General features: G+C 36.0%; 1 protein-coding gene across 5 annotated transcripts in view; it reads left to right on the top strand.

Annotated features, from left to right (window-relative positions):
- The first annotated feature begins 587 nt into the window (after positions 1-587).
- Positions 588-22,514, top strand: part of LOC6037123 (tyrosine-protein kinase receptor torso) — a 63,310-nt gene continuing 41,383 nt past the window's right edge. For 4 of the 5 annotated variants that reach the window (XM_038253115.1, XM_038253114.1, XM_038253112.1 and 1 more), the window contains exons 1-4: positions 588-1,159; positions 16,504-16,611; positions 21,009-21,033; positions 21,098-21,297. In XM_038253115.1, coding sequence (XP_038109043.1) covers positions 21,273-21,297 — 25 coding nt within the window. In that variant the 5' untranslated portion in view covers positions 588-1,159; positions 16,504-16,611; positions 21,009-21,033; positions 21,098-21,272. The remainder of the gene's footprint in view (positions 1,160-16,503; positions 16,612-21,008; positions 21,034-21,097; positions 21,298-22,514) is intronic. The other variant, XM_038253111.1, reaches the window with a different exon arrangement.

The raw sequence follows: 22,514 nt of genomic DNA, 5'->3' as shown, positions 1-22,514 counted from the left end.
TAAACAGTTTTTGCAACATAAAAAATCATTCTTGGATTGATTTTGGATTTTTTTTTCAGCTGTTCGGAAATAATTTAGCGGGGTGGTTCTCCTTTATAAATAGTTAAAACTACTGTTTTTCGGGAATTCAAACCAAAAAATGTATATTACTAAACAGTAAAAAAAGGGTAAATTTGGAAGGTGTAATTTTGGAAGGTTGAATATTATCTCTTTAATGTTGTCATTTTACCTCAATTTATAGACAAAAAGAGGCATTACACCAGAAAAGTGGTAAAATTACACATTTTTTCTAACATAAAAGATATAACCCTGATTTTTTACTGTGTACTTTACACCCCAAAAAAATCGATGATTTTACAAAAATGTTTTTGCGTTAAAACAAAAAAGTGAAATAAAAAAACAGGATTTTTCATGCACCATTTCGTTCTAAAAGTTCAAATCTTTATTCACAATTTTGCCCATGACAAAAAAAGTGTATGGAAGTAGATATGCGAAAACGTAGAGAACTACCATACGTCATACGCAACAGCGCAGTCAGGGGGTAAACATATCTTTCGGCTGGCTGATAGCTGCCAGTTGCACTTTGGCGGTCGGACCGTTTGGATGTGTACGGAAATTTCGCAGCAACTTCCGGCGGAGCACATTTGCCATATTTATCGTGTGGACTCGTGACGATTCGCTCGCGGAGTTTGTTTTGTGGCGGATTTTCTCGATTTTCCCGGAAGTGGGAATTTCGCGCCCTTTGTGCTCAAGTGGCTCCCCGGTGTGAATGGTGGTGTGGTAAATGAAGCAGACTATTGGTCCTGTCGGTTAACCTATGGTCCATGGTGACTCGTGATGGATTGAACGGCAAACGCAAAAAAAAAGTGGAATTAATTTAGTCGCTTCCGTCATATGTTTATTGGCACTGGTGTTTTGTGTAAATGTTGATGGTGCTAATATTTGTTATTAGTTTTATTGATGGTGAGCGACTGAGGCGTGTTGATGAGGGCGGTGTAAATATCTATTACCATAAGAAGAGGGAGTTCCACGTAGATACATTTTCCAATCGACTTAATTATAGTGGTTGAAGGTGACTTGTTACGTTGAATTTTGTGTAATCGTACAGCAGCATATTTAAGGATATTCATAACACTCAGCATCAACTGTGTATTTCTTGGTAAGTCTATAGTTTTATTGGTTGCTGCACGTTATCTGATAACTTGTGATCGTCTTAATCAAATTCTGACTACAATTTAAAAAAAGATTAATATTAATTACGTTAACATGCTTATGCCATAGAGCATAAATGGCATAGTTTAAAATCCGCTTCGGTTGCTCCAATTGATAAATAGCAACAATCGATCAAAATCAGTATCGGGTTAAAAAGGCAGATGTAAAAATGGAATAAACATTGAATAAATCTCAAGTGATACACAGTAAACAAATCACGATAATATTACATCTGGAAAGAGGTACATCTTTTATGTCAGAAAAAAGTGCAATTTTGTTCCTGAAAATTCGCAATTTTACCACTTTTCTGGATGTCGCTTTTTCAGTCATAAAAGAGGTATTACTGAACTGGGAGCGGCCGTGGCTGACTGGTTACGGTGATCGCTTTGTAAGCGAATGGTCCTGGGTTCGATTCCCATCGATTCTGCTCTTAACGAGAAAGTATAGGAAATATTAATCTTGAAACTCTGAACATGAACGAAATATCAAAGTCACTCGAGTCGGGGTTAGATTCCCCGTCCTTTGGATTGGTAAGCAAAAATGCTTACCACTAGGCCATCGCGACTTGGTGAGCAATATCTGGAATTAGGAATACTGTTACTACCAACGCTGGGTCCTTGTCCATTTGACAAGGGTTCTGACATTCTAAATAACATTTGAATTCGATTGGTGCAAACGTTTTTCAGGGCGGAGCTTGTCGATAAAGCTGAAGTACCGTAAAACGGGGTGACTTTGATAGGTTTGCGATTTTCCTGTAAAATGAAGAGAACAATTAAAATACGTAAGGAATGGTTCAGAAACATACTGACCGTGGTAGAGAAGTGTTCGAAGTACCTCAAGAAGAACTTTTCATAAATTTTTGAAAGGTTTATAAAGTTAGTTAACTATAGCTAAGAAAATGTTGATGGAAGTCATTATTTTAAACTTCTCAAAGTGTCATGATTTTCTCAATGAACATGATTTTTAATCGTAAAACGGAATGCATTTTCGGATTCTTTGGACAATTTTCCACTAGGAGAAGGTTAAATAAGTTTGTAAATAATAAATAATATGTGTTTTTGAAACACAATTAAAAAAAATCTCCAAATTTATAGGCAATTTCAGTTGAACAAATTTCATGTAAAATGTGAAAACTTGTGATTCGTGCTTCGAATTCAGTATAAAATGCAATATAAATCGATAATTTTATTAACAAAACTAGTTTTAACAAATTTCAGGCAAAATTTCAACTTTTTAACAATTTTACCTAAAATTTATATGTGGGTAATTCTCTACCAACTCACACGAAATCGGGAAAAGTTGCCCCGACCCCTCTTCGATTTGCGTGAAACTTTGTCCTAAGGGGTAACTTTTGTCCCTGATCACGTATCCGAGGTCCGTTTTTTGATATCTCGTGACGGAGGGGCGGTACGACCCTTCCATTTTGAACATGCGAAAAAGAGGTGTTTTTCAATAATTTGCAGCCTGAAACGGTGATGAGATAGAAATTTGGCATCAAAGGGACTTTTATGTAAAATTAGACGCCCGATTTGATGACGTACTCAGAATTCCGAAAAACGTATTTTCATCGAAAAAACAATAAAAAGTTTTAAAAATTCTCCCATTTTCCGTTACTCGACTGTAAAATTTTGGAACATGTCATTTTATGGGAAATTTAATGTACTTTTCGAATCTACATTGTCCCAGAAGGGTCATTTTTCATTTAGAACAAAATTTTTCATTTTAAAATTTCGTGTTTTTCTAACTTTGCAGGGTTATTTTTTAGAGTGTAACAATGTTCTACAAAGTTGTAGAGCAGACAATTACAAAAATTTTGATATATAGACATTAGGGGTTTGCTTATAAACATCACAAGTTATCGCGATTTTACGAAAAAAAGTTTTGAAAAAGTTACTTTTTGCGTTTCTCTTTGTTTCGTCGTCCGTGTCTGTCGCGGGTGACCATGAACGGCCATGATCGATGACGACCAACTTTTTTAAAACTTTTTTTCGTAAAATCGTGATAACTTGTGATGTTTATAAGCAAACCCCTTATGTATATATATCAAAATTTTTGTAATTGTCTGCTCTACAACTTTGTAGAACATTGTTACACTCTAAAAATAACCCTGCAAAGTTAGAAAAAACGAAATTTTAAAATGAAAAATTTGTTCTAAATGAAAAATGACCCTTCTGGGACAATGTAGATTCGAAAAGTACATTAAATTTCCCATAAAATGACATGTTCCAAAATTTTTACAGTCGAGTAACGGAAAATGGGAGAATTTTAAAACTTTTTAGTGTTTTTCGATGAAAATACGTTTTTCGAATTCTGATTACGCCATCAAATCGGGCGTCTAATTTTACATAAAAGTCCCTTTGACACCAAATTTCTATCTCATCACCGTTTCAGGCTGCAAATTATTGAAAAACACCTTTTTCGCATGTGCAAAAATGGAAGGGGTCGTACCGCCCCTCCGTCACGAGATATCAAAAAACGGACCTCGGATTCGTGATCAGGGACAAAAGTTACCCCTTAGGACAAAGTTTCACGCAAATCGAAGAGGGGTCGGGGCAACTGCTGTGTGAGTTGGCGGAGAATTACCCGTATTTTGTTAAAAAGCTTATAAACTTAGTTAACTTAACATAAACATTGATTTTTTTCTTACAAACTATATCAGCTACTTTAGTGATGGTACATTTAACGTACAAATAAAGTTTGAACATCTTAAATATGATTTTAACAAGAAAAACTATGATTATCAAAGTCACCCCGGAATTAAAACTAAGAATTTTTAACGTAACTATTTTTCTAAACACTATTGAAAAAACATTTTTTCCAAAATAGTGCATGGACTTTGTGTGGCCTACCCCAGTACATATTTTAAAAATAATAATCTTGAGAAAAATCTTACCTGTTGGAAAATATTCTAAAAACAAATTGAAATCCTATCAAAGTCACCCCGGTTTACGGTACCTCGCGCTCGGCTAGCTAGCGTAGAAATGGGTCACCGAAGGTCGGCAGAGCTAACACCTTGCAAATGCCAATGCGAGTTATTTGCATGTATAGAATGTAGATCTAAAATACATGGAAACAACTCAATTTGTAAGAAGCGGCCGCGTGGTCCCGTTTGGTTGGTTGAACACACACACGCGAACATAAAGGAGGTATTATTGAACCTTCCAAATTTGCACAATTTTTTACCGTGTTCCCCTGACCCTATTCTTCAGGCAAAAATAAGCAAATGTGCCAATTTTGAGCCCATAAAAACTTCAACGATCTATACGATCCTAATGCATAAACCACGTGGCACAGGGGGCGAGGCTTGGTACACGGAGAAAAAAGAGTTCCCAAAATCGTGAACAAGCGTTCATGAAAATGGGAACCTCGAACAAAGTGTTCAAATCCCATGGTACGATTTTGAAAAACGTACCATGAAATTTGAACACTTTGTTCGTGGTTCCCATTTTCATGAACGCTTGTTCACGATTTTGGGAACTCTTTTTTCTCCGTGTAGGCTCGTGGTATGCGAGATTTTCAAATCAAACCAATGAACCTTTTTTTCAAACTTTTTTTTTATTCAGGTGTTTTCTTATCTTTAGGTAGTCGTGAGTCATCAGTTCTATTTATTACGAATTTTGAGAATTTTGAGATTTACTTTTGATTATTACTTGAAAAATAAAATTGTTTCTATTTAGAAACTTGCAAAAAAATACTCGTTTTTCGCTAATTTTTCACTATGAAAGGGCGTATCTCCATAACCAACTCACATCAAGCTTTGAAATTTTGGATTTTTCTTAGGGGAGCATCCACAAACCACGTGGACACTTTTTTGAAATTCTCAACCGGGGGGGAACTATCCATAACCTCATAGTTCCTAGTTAGAGTGATTATTATCGACAAAAAAAACCAAACAATATTTTATCACCTCGTCATCGTCGTGCTTACTTGTCGTACGTGCATTTTGGGTAAAATTGAGTTAAGCTTGCCATTTTTTGCAGCTCACAATGTCTCACCTTTTGACCTTCATAGATCACCAAAATTCGATTTCAATCAAATCAAAACTTGTTTGGTATTGTTTACATTGCGTGCTTCTATTTTCGTTTATTCAAGCTCAAATATTAAAATTCGTTTTTCTCGGAAAGTTGAAATGGCGTTTGCAACGAGAAAGCACGACGGCGTCGACCTCAAAATATTGTTTGGTATATAATAAACACTCTAACTAGGGACCATCCGTAAACCACGTGAACACTTTAGGGAGGAGGCGGTTGGCGATTCTCCACGCTCCATACAAAAACAGCCCGGGAGCATGTTGACAGCTCCCATACAAACTGTGCGTACCCCGTTTTGTGGGCCCAGTGGGCCTAAGATGGCGGCCTTCGATATTACCTAGCCAAACTTTTTAAAATGGCGAATAGTTTAATTAAATATAATTTTTGCCTTGTTTTGGTTTAAAACGATAAAATAAGCATTATGGAATCATTTTCTTTAAAAACTTGTTTAGAGATACGCCACGTTCAAATATTAGTCTAGAACTGTTGAAGTGAGCGTGCCACAAAAGCCGTCACGAAAAAAAAGTTTGCCATGCAAATTTTGAGTTGCGTATTTGATGGGCGTACACCGACGAGGCCCACTTGCCATCTGTCGGTGGATACGCGCAACTCACGAAAACTGTCATGTTAGGGGACGGTTGTACAAAAAAGATTTTATTTGTATGGAAATTATTCGCAAAAATAAACTTTCCCGAATACACCATATTTTTATTTTTTTTTTTTGAATTAAATATACTTTATTGAATCTTTCTTATAATAATTACATTTGGTTTACATAATAAGTGGTCAGCTGTGGCTCTTCAGCTTTAGTTTGCTTTTCGTGATTTAAACACTGTTCATATTCATAACTTTAAAAGAATATGATTTATCATTTTTGTAACACTAGGTACAATGAAGAAAAAAAAAATAAGAAAACATAACCTAACCTAAAACTAACTTAATCTTACCATAAACTAAACCAATCCTTGAATCAAGGGGTATTCAGATATAGCACATTTTTCCCTGAATTTCAAACATTTTTCTTGAATCTTCTGATCCAACATTTTTACTTCTGCTAATTCATGAACCTCACTTGATCTTGTCCAGCCAGGAACATTCAAAACCATTTTGAGTACCTTGTTTTGGACACGCTGGAGCTTCAATTTATGAGTTCTAGCGCAACACTCCCAAACAGGTACTGCATACTCAATAACGGGGTAAATTATTTGTTTGTAAACTGCTAGCTTATTTTTCAAAGATAACTTTGATTTTCTGTTAATTAAAGGATACAAACACCTGATGAGAATGCTGCACTTGTTCAATATTTTATCTACATGCTGTCGAAACAATAGTTTCGAGTCAAGTATGAGACCTAAATATACAACTTCCTTTGACCAGGGTATTGAAACATCATTCATTTTAATCAAAACATCATCCTTTGGGACAAATCGGGCCGATTTGGAAAGTGGAAAAATGATGGTTTGAGTTTTGGCTGCATTTATGCGAATTTTCCAGTCGCCAAAGTATTCGGAAAGAACGTCAAGACCCTTCTGAAGACGGCCAACTAAATATCTGGTTATTTTACCCTTATAAATAACGGCAGTGTCATCAGCAAAAGTGACAACACACCATTACCAGGAAGAGTAGGCAAATCAGATGTAAAAATATTGTACAGAAGTGGGCCAAGAATACTTCCTTGGGGAACCCCAGCATCAATGTTGAATAATCCAGAAGCAATCCCATTCAGAAAAACCCTGAACGATCTCTCCGAAAGATAGTGCTGGATAATTTTGATAAGATACATTGGAAAACCGTATAAATACAGTTTATGTATCAAACCATCATGCCAAACATTGTCAAAAGCCTTCTCAACATCCAACAAAGCCATAGCAGTTGATTTAGACTCAAGCTTGTTCTGCTTGATGATTTTAGTTACTCTCGTAAGCTGATGAGCAGTATTATGCCCTTTCGGAAGCCAAACTGCTCATTCAAAATTATATTATTATCGTTGGTAAAATCCAAAAGCCTTGAATAGATGACCTTCTCAAAGAGTTTGGACAGACTACTCAAAAGACTAATGGGACGATAACTTGTTGGCGATGTTGGATCTTTTGAGGCTTCAAAATTGGTATGACTTTGCCCAGCTTCCAATTGGTGGGGAAGTAACCAAGTTGCAAACATTTATTGAAAATATTGGCTAGATGTTGAAAGAACTGATCACTCTGTTTTTTCAACACTAGATTAAAATGTTATCAAAGCCAGGAGCTTTCATATTTTTCATTTGTTTAACTGCAACTTTGACTTCCTCACCAGAAACATGGGAATCTGCAGGAAATTCAAAGGTAGAGTCATTGATTGTTGAAATACTATTGGCAACTGATGTTTCTTTACGGCTGGTCATGGAAGCGCCAAGATTATGTGAACTAACAAAATGAAGCCCAAGTGCATTTGCCTTTTCCTCGGATGTAATCAAAGGAGAATCCTCAACAATAAGAGGAGGAATAGGCTTTGGTTTGTTTTTAAGAACTTTTGAAAGTTTCCAAAATGGTTTTGAATAATTCCCAAGCTGGCTTACATGTTTTGAAAATTCTTGATTTCTGATATTGTCAAGTCGGTCTTGTATGATTTTGTTCAAATTGTTAACTGAAATCTTTTGTCATAGTCCCCAGTCCGTTGATATTGTCTCCTATAAACATTCCTAAGTCTAATCAAGTGTTTAGTATCTACGTCAATATCAGTTACCTTAAAATTAACAGGAACCTCCCGAACGTTGGCAGCCTCTGCTTGGTTGATAGCCTGCTGGATCACCTCCAGCGAACGATCAATATCAGCAGAAGTTTCCGGGTGTTGATCATAGTCGATGTTGCTGTCTACCACTTGCTGAAACTGCTGCCAGTCAACGTTGTGGTAATCTTTCCGGGTTGGTTGCCGCTGCGGAGTAACGGAAGCTCCAACCTCCACAACCACCGGATAGTGATCAGAACTCAACTCTTCAAACACCTCAGGATGAGCCACGTTCTCAGCCATATTGGTAATGAAGAAGTCGATGATTGAGTGATTCCCAGACCGAGCCACCCTCGTTGGACGATCCGGACTCACAACGTTGTAGTATCCGTTTTGCAGATCGTTGTGCAGAATCACTCCGTTCCGATTCCTCCTGCTGTTGCCCCAAACTTCATGCTTCGCGTTGAGGTCACCAGCGATGATGTACTTTGCGCTCCGCCGTGTCAGCTTCTGGATATCGCTCTTCAGTTTTGCTGCTGAACCATCTCTGGCATTCACCTGACGTGGGCAGTATGCAGCAATGAAGAGTACTGGGCCAACCGAAGTGGGAATTTCCACCCAACGGCCTCGATGATGTCCAGCTTAAAGTGTGGCAGCCGGCGTGGCTTGAGATCACGATGAACAGCGACAAGCACACCTCCTCCTCCAGAGGTGGTCCTGTCGAGCTGCGTCGCGATCTTGTAGTTTTGCAGATAAACTTTTTCACCGGGCTTCAGATGAGTTTCCGTGATGGCAGCTACGTCGATCTCCTTCTCGCGAAGAAAATCCACCAGCTCTAAGTTCTTCCTCCTAATGGAGCAAGCGTTCCAATTCAGCAGCTTGAGGGACCTACGATCCATACTGGATGACGAACGAGGTCAGCACTTCAATCTGCTGGGTCTTGGTTTTGCATCCACGCAGTGCAGCGGACATCTGTTTGAAAATATTGAGGAGTTCGGTTGAGGTGTAAAGATCATTACCATTTTCCTCAACTGCTGGTTCTTGGGTTGGTCTTGGCTCCTGGCTGAAGCCCGGTGGTGGCGGTCTCGGCTCCTGGCTGGAACCCGGCCGTGGATGATTCATCTCAGCTCTCTTCCTGGGATCCAACGGCAACGGTGCCAAGTTCGGGACCTGGCGTCGCGGTTGAAGAGGTGGAAAATTTTGCTCCACCAGGGCTGGAGGAGTTCTACGACGCTGAGGCTGATTCTTCGTCGATGCTTGCTGCCGAATTTTCACGAACTCAGCTCTCTTGGGGCACTTTCGGTCGGTTGACGAATGCTCACCGTTGCAGTTGAGGCACTTCACCAGCGAATCTTGGATGCACTGGGACGTGATGTGCGCATCAGTACCACATTTGGCGCAACGACGCTTCAGGTGGCAGTTCTTACCTCCGTGCCCGAAGCCCAGGCAGTTGAAGCATTGTGTGACGTCACGATGCACTGGTCGGTATCGCTCCCACGACACGATAATGTTGAAAACCGCTCGGATTGCCTTCAGCTCAGGAAGCGTCGTCGATCCCTTAGCCAAATGCAGCAGGTAGAGCTGGTCACGGTACTTGATGTCTTTGTTGCGTCGGCTCATTTTGTGCACGGCCAACACATCCAGTTTCAAAACTTTTAGCTCGGCAGCTAATTCCTCCACTGGCATGTCGTACAGACCTCTGACGACGATTTTGTACGGCTTATCCATGACGACATCATGGGTAAAGTACTCCGCCTCGTTTTCGGTCAAGTAATCCTTGACCAGTTGATAGTGCTGCCTGGATTGCACCAGCACCTTAAATCCGTCCTGACACAGACGAATGTTGCCTTGGACTTTCCCAGACTTGATGAGTTCAACCAGCCCCGCTCGAAAGTCGATCGTTGCTGCTGATTGCCGCACATAAAAAGGAGGCAGTTTCTCCTTTCGCTGTTTCACTTCATTCTCCTTTGCTTCCGCTACCTGGTCCTCGTCAGGCAGTCCAGCAAACTTGTTGTTCTTCAAAAGCTGCTCCTCGTGCGATGAAGAGTTCTCCTCCTCCTCATCCATCGGTACAGTACCGTCGCTCTTTTTCGTCTTTTTGCTGTTCGATGTCACTTCCAAAAGCACCTTCCTTTTGGAAATTCCCGGTTTTTGGCCATCAGTTGAGGCCTCAACCTTCCTTTTGGAAATTCCCACTTTTTTGCCTGCTTGAGCCGCAGGTAGGGCAATATTGCCGGCGTTTTGCGCCGGGACGCGACGAGTCATGTTGATTCAGACAACCTTCACCAACGAATGCTCGGATAACAATGACCATATTTTTATGATTTTTTGCTCATAAGGTATTTGTCTCATTTCCGCGCGGACCGCTCTAAGGGGCTACCTGGAAACAATTATTTTAAAACTCACGTGCGTGTAAGCTTGGCTGCCTGACTGGCATTGCACCTGTTATGTTGCCCCATTGAGCCGGCGGCGTATGGTCTTTTTCGGAGGCTAATAACTTATTAGCATAAAATCCTATAAATATGGTGTCTTGGGGAAAGTTTTTCGAAATTCGATGAAGGTCTTAGTTCCGAGAATTGGATAGTTATTGCGCCAACCACGGGTAAAAAACTGAAACAGTTGCTTTTCTGCATACATTTTGGTTGATTTTCCTAGGGACCTACAGATTTTCCAATGCAAACTTCAAGCGATTGGGAGAGGGGATCCCGTGATCAGAAAGAGTTGAAATTTGGAATTTGGTCAATCTTTGTTTTCAAGGGGTCACTCTATTTCGGAGAACAGCTTCTAATTCCAGCGTGCCTCTAAAGTTGCCATATCATCAATTTGACACTAGATTACAGCTCTTAAAAATCGTTTTCAACTTTTTCTTAGTCGGCATATACGAGCACGTTGAGATTGTATCTAAGAATGAAGGAAACATCTTTTACGTGCAGATTGAAAAGAAGAGGAGATGGGAACCTTTATTGTAATCACCCCGTAACTGACATAGATTGATTCTGAAAATGCATTTTTGAAGCTTACGTGAGACTTAAACCATGCCAGAAGGTTTTTTCTCATTTTTTTTTTTCAAAGGGTACCGTAAACTGGGGTGACTTTGATAGCCCGGGGTGACATTGATAGAAATTTAAATTGGCCACTAATTTTGATACATCCAATGTAACAGTCTCATTGTTGCATATATGCTCGATAATAAGCTATCCCTTAATGCTTACATACGCAAAATTCTCAAAAATGTTTAGATATTAATTTGACGGGCATTTGAAAACCCTATCAAAGTCACCCCGGGCTATCAAAGTCCCCCCCGTTTATGGTAATGTTTTTTCGTCAAATGCTCAGCTAAAGTCCGTGTAAAGCTTGTTCAGCCAGAGTTTGAAGCAGGCCTGCCCAACGTTCGGCCCGCGGGCCGGATCCGAGATTCCGCAAAAAAATGCCGGAAGTGATGCAAAACTTGGAGGCATCATCCTAATATATCATCCTGCAAAAGTAGTTGACCTGGTTAAGTTAAGGTGCCGGTTCCAATTGGCCACAAATCGACATCAGCTCAGTGCAACGTTTCCGGTTGAAACTGAAAGTTTGTTTGGAGAATTAGTGCTGTTCGCTTCTCCAACAAATTGCATGCAATTTATGCTTTTATGCAACAGGAATGAACCGCCCTTATTCTCCATACAAACTGTGGAGAAAAACCATTGGGCCCTGTATAAATATTTTTGGAACGGTAACTTCAACTCGCTGGTTCTTGGGCATATTTCAACTAATCAGGACGAATGTTTTTTCTCAATAGTAACAAAAGCGCTATCTATTGATGAATTTAGGAAAACTGTTAAGATGTTTTGCAATAACAAGTTATAAACCAACCTTCAAATTTAAATAACACAACTTTTTCAATAGACTGTGTATCCCGAATGCTGAAAACCTGAGGAGAGAAAATTTGCTGCAGCTTTGAATTTGAAGAAATTAATTTCAGTTGGTGGAATCTTTTGGCTGTGAAGTAATTGAATTTCTTCCAGCCAAATGTTTTGGCGAGTAAACTCTCTATATCCCAACTTTGCATTTTTATGGAGTAGAGTAAAAATCGCCGACGACATCAATTTCATTAAAATTGAGTTGTTGACAAATCATTGGCCATTTCATTTTGAGAATTCATAGATGATTTTTTTTGCAGAAATGATCGAAAGAAAGTTTGCAGAAATGGTTCTGGAAATACATTAAACATGTTTATTTTCCACATATATACAAAAAGACGTGTATGAACCAATAAACCTAATTTAATTATTTTTGCAATCGTATTCAGTAGAAAGGTTTCAAAAACACTCAAAAAGCAAAAAAAAAAAAAGTTTCAATGAATTTATTAGGTTTACCACATCACAACTGTAACGTCTTTTTTATATCGTTTTATATCGTTTTATGTGCCCCCACTGAAGTGTCTATTAGTTTCATAATCTTGAAATTTTCTGCTACTTGCCCTTGCAGTTTTTGGGAACAGCCTTAGATCGATATCAATTTTGGCTTTCAGTAAACTGATTTTTACACATGTTCTATGAATACAAAAATTTCGTGCAGCTGCCTTTTCCTTAGGTGGTTGGAATTTTCTGAGGAATATTACTTCTGAGAATTTCTTATCAGCAGGTGACTTTCAATGTAGCTATCGTGAAGAAACCTGTCGCCATCGCCTTGCCCAGGGCAGTTTTGTGTCGTAAAGGAGGGGCACTGATAAGATTACTTGCGCTCTGTGGACTTCTTCTATATTATAGGCGTTGTTCCTGATAAGAAGCCGATGTCATTATATTGTAAATGATATCAAGCTATGAAAACACATTGGATAACGTGTTTTGAATTGGGCCGTGCTTTCGCAATTAAGGTGAGTGCGACCTCTCTGTCAGCGTGATTTAGTACAATCGTTTGAAATTGCAGAAATAAGCTTAAAAGTAGTTTGTTTTTGAGACATATGTTTTCTAGATATTTGCGATGAGAATAATCGTGTCACATATTTGAATTAATTCGTTAATTCTAATTAGAAAAAGCAAAACATGATTTTAGTACAACAGTTACCTTGATCAATCTGTTGGGCTGCCAGAAATTGGCAAAACCACTCTGTTTAAGGACCGCTCATTTTCGTTCGCTCTTTAAAATTAGCGGCATATTTGGTCGGCTCTTTTTATTTCATTGAACTTTTATAAATTAATTGACTAAAAAAAGAAGATGCGCATGAAAAACCATAAGTCTTCGCGGTTTATTTGTCAAGATTTTTACTCGAACCTAACCGTTCTAATATTTGCATGGCATTCACGTTTTATAGAAAACCGGATCAAAGACCTTATATGCGGAATGTTCAGAGTTATATAAACTTTTATAATAAATTATTAGGATGGTACAAATTTTAACTAAAGTTAACCAAAGTTTTTGTCAGACGTTGGGGCAAAAAATTAGGTGGCAAAGGTCTCTATTTAAAATCAGCAAGTTTAGTAAAGTACTTAAAAAGTTATGCTAAAAAACCGATTTTGGCGTATGTCCGGAAGATTGTAAAAAGGGTGGTTTTTGCAGGAAAACCTATCATGTTATTTTCAGAAAGAAATTAAAAAGACCTTTCCAATGAGCCCAAAACATTGAAGATCTGACAACTCTATCAAAAGTTATTGGCACTTAAGTGTTATTTATACACTTTTTGGAGGCCGGATTTCAGATATTTCAATGAAAATGATGTCCGGGTCCATCATGCGACCAGTCGTTAGTAGGATAATCGAAAGAACTTTCAAATGAGCCTAAACCATCGAAGATCTGACAACCCTATCAAAAGTTATTAGCACTTAAGTGTTATTTATACACTTTTTAGAGGCCGAATTTCAGATATTGTAATAGAAATATTGTCTGAATCTTCCATGTGAACTATCGTTGAATAGGTTTTTTATCAGACCTTGCCGATAAGCCAGAAATATTGAAGGTCTGCGAACTCTATCAAAAGAAATGAGTAATAAAATTGATTTGTTAAACATGTTAAGGGGGAATGTTGCTATTTTTACTGAATGTATTGACTTTATGAATGTGAGGAAGGCACCAACCACCTAAAGGTGGATTCAGTAACGTTTTTCGCTGAAATGTTTGTTTTCATCAAATCTTAAATTTTTTGAAAACTAATTGCAAAACAACTGGACTACTGTAAAATTCATTTTAAAAAACTTTTTGCATACAAACTATAACTTGTTATTTAATTTTTATATATATTTTTTAATATGTTTAGAAAATCCATTTACTTTTGGGATTTCAAAGAAAAAAAAGGAAAACTGAAAATATGAGTTGGAAAACTTTCAAATGGTGTTCAAATATTGGCATCAATGCTATTTAGCCTGCCGTTTTTTATCCTAAAGTACTTAACAAAGAAACCGTGAGACAATTTTGGGATTAAATTTCATAAGCTTTTAAATATTTGATATTTCATTTTCATTTTTCGAAAACGAATTTATTACACCATTTTGTTGTAAATTCAATAAATTATATTTATAACCATATAAATAGACAGAAGTTGAAACACCTTTCCATCTTGGAACGGTTCTTTCAAAGACCGGAGTGTCAAAAAGAATCGCGGTTCTTTTTGTGTAGGTCATGGTTCGTACGCTTTTTTCAGTGATCGGTTCTTTGAACGACTCGCTCTTTTTTTGCCCACCTCCAAGCGGTGTATTCTCAGGGTGATTGCATTTAATTGTAGCATTCTCGCAATCAAATAAAGTCCACAAGTTAGTTTCAAAGGTTCACTAACAGAAGGACATATATGAGATTCTTAATCTTATGTTTATTTGTTAAGGCCTAGCTTGTGATGTTACACTACCATTCCTGTACTAGTCATCGAATATAGGAAAAGATCAAAATCAAAATCATCTTTCAAACGAGTCCAACATTTTTATGATTTGGCCATCCTGCCCATAGGTATGATCATTTAGGCGATATTTATGTACCGTAAAGCGGGGTGACATTGATAGGATTTCAATTTGTTTTTGGAATATTTTCCAACAGTTATGGTTTTTCTCAAGATTATTATTTTTAAAACATGTACTGGGGTAGGCCACACAAAGTCCATGCACTTTTTGGAAAAAAAGTTTTTTCAATAGTGTTTAGAAAAATAGTTACGTTAAAAATTCTTAAATTAAATTCCGGGGTGACTTTGATAGTCATAGTGTTTCTTGTTAAAATCATATTTTAGATGTTCAAACTTTATTTGTTCGTTAACGTGAAGACTTCCATCATTGTCATGATTTTTCCTTCAAAGATATAAATTTTGCGTCGCTTTCAATATTTTGACAAAATTCCTTCAACAAGTTGTTTAGAATAGTGCCCTACACATGCTGATTCCTTTTGGTAACGATTATCCAATTCCTTGTAAAGTTATGGAAATCGTCATTAATCAATGATTGCCAACTAGGACGTTAATGACTGTGCCACAAAATTATATAAATTTTGAAGCAAAATTGATTTAGATCAAAAATTCCTTCAGTGGCTTCAAGAAGGAAACAACCGGCACATGTTGATTCCTTTTGGTGCTGAAATTCGTTAAATTGAATTTAATACAGAATATTTTATAGTGATGGTTAATTTTCTTCGAAAATGATCAACGGCTTCACCTTAAATGTACCATTACTTAAGTAGCTGATAAAGTTTTTAAGAAAAAAAAAAAATCAATGTTTGTATTTAGTTAACTAAGTTTATAAGCTTTTTAACAAAATACAAACAAATTTTAGGTAAAATTGTTAAAATGTTGGAATTTTGCCTGAAATTTGTTAAAACTAGTTTTGTTTATGAAATAATCGATTTATATTGCATTTAAAACTGAATTCAAAGCACAAATCACAAATTTTCACATTTTGCATGAAATTTGTTCAACTAAAATTGCCTATAAATTTGGAGATTTTTTTTAAATAGTGTTTCAAAAACACATATTATTTATTATTTACAAACTTATTTAACCTTCTCCTAGTAAAAAATTGTCCAAAGAATCCTAAAATGCATTCCGTTTTACGATTCAAAATCGTGTTCATTGAAAAAATCATGACACTTTGAGAAGTTAAAAATAATGACTTTTACCGACATTTTCTTAACTATAGTAAACTAACTTTTTAAACTTTTCAAAATTTTATGAAATGTTCTTTTTGAGGTACTTTGAACACTTTTCTACCACAGTTAGAATGATTCTAAACAATTCCGTACGTATCTTAATTGTACTCTTCACTTCATCTCAAACATATCAAAGTCACCCCGGCTATCAAAGTCACTCCGTTTTACGGTACTAATTTTCAAGCCGAATCTAACTTATCTGTTTGAAAACTATGTCTGGATCAATCAACCGATTTATCGTTGGATACCTTATCAAAAGACCTTGGAAACGAGTCCAAAATGTTAAAGATCTGGCAACCCTGTTGTGATGCTTTTCTGGTGTTCTGGTAGAAATTTTAGAAGAAGTTTCGGTATTGATTGGCTTTCAAATTAGGCATGAGTTGATTTGTTTCGGACTTTTTGCACAATCCAGTAATGTTTCGTATAATTCGAGTATCTTTTGTTTTCTCCATTGCAGGTGTCTCATGTAGATGCACGAGAATGAAAATTCCCATTGCAGTTCATGGATGAACTAATAGGACAATTTTTACTCGTTTTCGCAGTATTTGTGCTTTGGATGAAGCCGGTAAGTAAAACAAACAATTCTTCTTGTTAGAAAAAAGCTCAAAGGGTCAAGTGTCAATATTTTGTAATTGTTTTTATTTTTTAAAAGCTACATTATACAGAAACATCAGCAAATATAAATTTAAAAAAAATGATGGTTAACCTAACCAAAAGTTTGGGTTCAACAAATTTAAGCATTTTATCAACATTTGTTTGTTACATTTGCTAATCGGAAATAGTTCGATTTGCCATTGGGTCATTCCAGGTCAGCTGGTACCCCGAGCAGGTGGAAATAACTGGAAATGTTCAAGTTCTGTTATTGTCAGGAGGTCTGAACTTAATATTAAAACACCTAGATTAGCTGTTTTAATAGCTCAAATAATAACAGAGATTTGATCGAAAAAATCTGTATTTGAAAATGTCTTATTTTCAAGGGAAAAGTGTATGGGATCACCCGAAAATTGTTCAACTGTATATTTTTCCATGCTATTTTCCACACTGAATTGAGCCAAAGTGTAAAAAAAGATTTTCGGTCATATCTTGGATTTCTATGTAAAGTTATCATAAACCCAAAATATGACCAAAAATCGATAAATTTTGTTAACACTCTTTCATTGCATATGATTCAATTACTTTTGAGTCCTATCTACTCATCGTTCTTCAATTTCTGAAAAAATGTATTCAGATTTGCTCAAAAGTTTACTGAGTTATTTCTTGCAACAGCACTTATTATTGAAATATTATTTAACTTTTAATAATGAAATATTATTTAACTTTTAATAATGAAATATTATTTAACTTTTAATAATTTATTTTTTTTGTTACTTTTAATATTAACATTTCCTTTCATCACAACTCTTGAATCGGAAATTTTGTTTATTTAGTTGTTTTGGCAAAACCATCAGTGCACTAATTTAATGAAGCTGAGATATAGGGTGCCCTTCAACAGCTAATTATTTGGGGTACAGGTTTACTGATTTATGGACCAATTCTTGAACTCACACGAAATCGTAAAAAATGTCCCGAGCCCTCATCGTTGTGTCATGTCATTCCATCGAAAACTTAATGTACTTTTCGCATTTGCAATTATCCAGAAGGATATTTGTTTATTTTGAACAAAATTTTTCATTTCAAAATTTCGTGTTGTTTAGAAATCTGCAGAGTTATTTTTTAGTGTATTTGTTTCAGAAATGTCCGTAGAATTTCCTACAATTTTGTCTTTGACAACTTTTTGATACGTTGCAACGGCTTCGAGATACAGTAATTTTTAAATTGCAAAATACAAAAATATTTCAATAACTTACGCCCTTCTCAAATGTTATTTTCGAGTACACTTGGCTCGATATGCACAAACATGGTTTATATAGACCTAGGATCAAAATGTATACAAAGTTTCATTGAAATCGGAGAGGGTCGGGTACAAAAGAACCAGAAAAATTTCTGATTTGAGCTGGAATTGCTCATCAATATTCAACAAAAATTTAGAACATGGGTAATTCCAACCCCACTTCAATTTGCATGAAACTTTGTCCTAAGGGGTAATTTTTGTTCCTTATCACGAATTCGAGGTCCGAGGGGTCGGGCAACTTTTCCCGATTTCGTGTTTGTTGGTAGAGAATTACCCCCATACAATTACAAAAAAATGATATGTAAACATAAGGTTTGCTCGTAATCATCACGAGTTATCGCGATTCTTCAAAACTTCGAAATAGCTAAAAGATGGGGGATAGTTAATGGAAAGAAGGCCACGGCGTGTTTTCTAGAACAACCTTATCAGGAAAAAATAGTCATCGCCACTTTCAAATGTGTCTTATAGGAAATTTTCCAAGCGAAATGTTTCATCGGGAAATTTCTGAGATATCTCTATTTTAAGTTTTTTGGTTTTAAATTCCTTTATTATTTATTGTTAACTTTATACTAACAGTTCAGAAAACTTATCAAATGATGTGTTTCATGAGTCATTTACTCATCAAAATATTTGCACATTTTGATGAGTAAGATAAAAAACAATTTTGTAGAAGGTTGCAAACCGCTAAACATTTTGAAAATTATGTTTTGTCTAAGTTTTTGAATATATGGGATTTATTCAGAAATTAAAATCATATAACAGTGTAAAAATGTATTTTTACAAGAATTTTTTGATATTTACATATTTTTTGTGTACAAATATCACTTGTCTACTCTGATTTAGCTTGTTCAACCGAAACTTTGGCAGGTTTGTGATTATTAATGGTATTATTGAATTTTAATGAATAAATTTGATATTTTCTTAAGCAAACATTAACCTGGAACATAAATACAAATTTGATTTGAAATCGAAAATGTACTACATATTACTGTAGCAAGCTACAAAAGTCATATTTTCATGAGTATAAAATAAAGATAAAATTTATAAAATGTTTTCTGTAGAAAATGCACTTAAAAGTAGCAATAAAACTTGAGTCTTCCAACTCAGAATTCTGAAAACACCGTCACAAACATTTATTTCTATTTGAACAAAAATTAAATAGTATTTTGACAAAAAAATCTAACAGAAGCTTTCTTTCCAAACTATTTGAACAAAAATCAAGAAATATACATTTTTTTAAAATGAGATTGAAGATGAGAGTCTTATAAACTTCTAAAATATTGCTAATTCCTTGATCATTTAATACAAAAAAACTGAAACAATTATTTCATACTAATGAAAAGTAAATCTCCTAAAGCTAGCAACAGTAATTTGCAGTATAATTTCGAGTATAAAACATGTTTTGTATCCATGCAACTAGTTAGTGTTTGATTAAGGAAATATGATATTTATTCATAAAAATCTTGTAATATCCTATCAATCTCAAACCTGTAGAAATTTCGGTTTATCAGCTAATTCCAAGCTGAATCAGAGCAGATCGTTTTTTTTTGTACAAAACAATTATGTAATAATCTATTTGTTCTTGTAAAAATAATATTTCGATACGGTTTTATTATTGTATTATTTGAATAAATCTCACATATTCAAAAATTCGGTTAAAACCTAATTTTCAAAATGTTTAGCGGTTTGCCACCTTCTACAAAGTTGTTTCTTGTCTTATTTTGCACATTTTGGTCAGTAAAATACACATGAAACACATCATTTGACAAGTTTCCTGGACTGTTATTTAAAAGTTTCCAATAAATGATCAAGGACTTTAAAAGAAAAAACATAAAATAGAGATATCTCAGAAATTTCCCGATGAAACATTTCGCTCTTAGAAGCATTGAAAAGCTGAGAAAATTACCTATAAGACACTTTTGAAAGTAGTGATGACTATTTTTTCTCCTTAAGGTTGCCCAGACAACACGCCGTGAGGCATTTACTATTCTAATTTCACAGCTCAAGGGAATCAACAAGATTTTATTCGTCGTGTGCACGGTGCTTTTCAATAATTAAGTTTTCTAATTAAAATCACAATAGGTTGCTGATAGTTGGCCCACAAGTCTCTTCTACTCCCCCTCCCCTTTCTCTCACTCCCTTCTTATAAAACCCCCAACTCTATCGCATCATAGGTTCTCGTGGCGAATGTTCTCCTGTTGCTCTTCATAGTTTATCTCCTGCAAGGAAATCATCAACAAACCTACTCATCAATTCCTCATCCACTTGATGTTCACTTTGATTTGCTCTCGTTCGAATCCTTGCTTCAAATGATAGATTTGAACAAACTCAAGTCCATCTTTTATACATTCATTGCAAATTATCAACATTATTTTTCCACCAGCTGTCAAATATATTCAACCAACAATGTTTTTGATTGAACTAAAATCAAAGCTAACATTTTAGAACGTTTTCGATTCCGGGAAAATCTGTCAGCTTTTTGTATTCAACATTAAGTTGACATTATAGGTGTAAAAAAAAGAATTTAGATATGCACAAAACAAAATGATTAGCTATGTACTAAGATAATAGGATTTTAAAAGTTATTTTGAAGGTAAGGATCGAATTTCGATGTTCGTGAAACTATGTAGTTTTGGTTCCGTCCACGGATCCGAGGTTCATTTTTCGATATCTCGTGACGGTAGGGCGGTACGACCCTTGTCATTTTTCTGGATGTTTACTAAACAATTTTTTTTATTGATTTATAGGTTGAAATCGTGAAGAGATATGAATTTGGTATTTAAGGGACTATCATGTAAAATTGGACGCCCGATTTGCGTTGTACTCAAAATTCATCAAAATTCATACTTTTTGAACTTGAATAATTCAATATGCTTTTTGAATCTGCAATAGCCCAGTGAAGCCATTCTTTCATCTAGAACAAAAATTTTCACTGTTCTGTATATACTTATAAAATAAACAATCCATCGCATGCTTGCAAAAATAAAAAGAAAATATCTTACATGCAACATGGAGTTTACTTAGATATTCCGGATTTGGTGCTAACATATTCCATTTGTTTTCCTTTCCAGGAATCGTTAGCCGAGAACACCCATGGTATAAGTAGCTACATATGCGGAAAGAAGCCAGTTACAAATGACAGTTTAAATGTTTCTTGCAGAGCTCAGCATTGGTGCTGTTCGCCTAGACAATGCTTCCAGAGTGCTTCAGTTGAATATTTCGTGGGAAGGGGCATTTGCGGAGAAAAGCTCTCTATACGATGTGAAAATAAATCACATCCCAACGAAGAATTGCTCAATCGAGCGATCCCTATTCGCCGATCGATCGGACATCAAATGCGCTCCGGTTGTGGCAGAAACGGTAAGTACTGCGTGACAATTAGATTGTGAACAACAGATTGTGTGGAAGTGGTAATATTTAATAACTCACGTCAGTTAATGTTCACAACAGGAACTAGCAGAATAGAGTCTTTGTTTAAAATAAGACGCTAAATAGCGTCATCCATTGTGTTGGGAAAACTCTGCTGTCTTCTCAAAATCTTTAAGGATAAGAGTAAGGTTTCCAGATTTTAGCTCAGTTTACGTTACGACTTCTTGCCATAATATTTGCTTTTCAAAAGTTGATTTTTGGCGGTGAAGCTCTGCTCGAGCTATCGTTCAATTTAGCTCACATCCGAAATTTACACAGATAAAATAATAGTAACAATACATCTGGGAATGGGGACATTTACATTAGCAACTAGTTAAATTTTCCTGAGTTTTTGTTGAATTTCACGTTGTAACACATTATTTTGGTAAGATTACTAAAGAAACGATTTTTAAGTTTTAATTTTTGTCAAAAGAAGGCATTTTGTATCATTAGTTTTTCTATACAAGTCTTCATGCAATTTTCTGGGCTGGTTATAGGTTATTTCGGTAAGTTGTTGATAAATTGATCCTTTTTATGATTTTTTTATCACTGGTTTATTGGTATGCTTTAGGTGACAAAAAAGTGTGGTTACGTTACACATGACCAGTATGTCAAAGATTTTTGCACAAAGCTCTCGAAATAAAATATTTTATTTTTATGAAATTAAAACTAGATGCAACTGTCAACCAGCTTATGTGCCTTTCAAAAATGTTTTTTTTCAGTTTTGGCAATACCATTGTTTCTTGATTGAAATTTCTTAACATTCCAACGCCCAAGGCTCCAAAAAAGTTGGAACGGTAACTTCAACTCGCTGGTACTCAGGCATATCTCAACCAATCAAGATGATTCTGTAATTTTTGCGATTAAAAACATAGTTCCAACTTTTTTTTCGCGTGTAAAAAAAATCGCCAAAAATTCCGCGGAGGCAGTCGTTTTAAAAAAGGTGGAACGATGTTTTCGGTCGCAGAAATTACAGATTTGTTCAAATCATGTTCTGCATAATTTTAGGATCATCTAGACATTCTTACAAATCACTGGAAACAAGAATCGTCCCGATTGGTTGAGTAATGCCCGAGAACCAGCGAGTTGAAGTTACCGTTCCACCTTTTTTGGGAGGATTGGGCGTCCGTGTAAGTTGGGCGTTCCAGTGTTAACGGGACAACTGTCAA

The sequence above is a fragment of the Culex quinquefasciatus genome, chromosome 2 (genome assembly GCF_015732765.1).
Source record: "Culex quinquefasciatus strain JHB chromosome 2, VPISU_Cqui_1.0_pri_paternal, whole genome shotgun sequence".
Lineage (NCBI taxonomy): Eukaryota > Metazoa > Arthropoda > Insecta > Diptera > Culicidae > Culex > Culex quinquefasciatus.
This window is presented reverse-complemented; position numbering and strand designations above follow the sequence as displayed.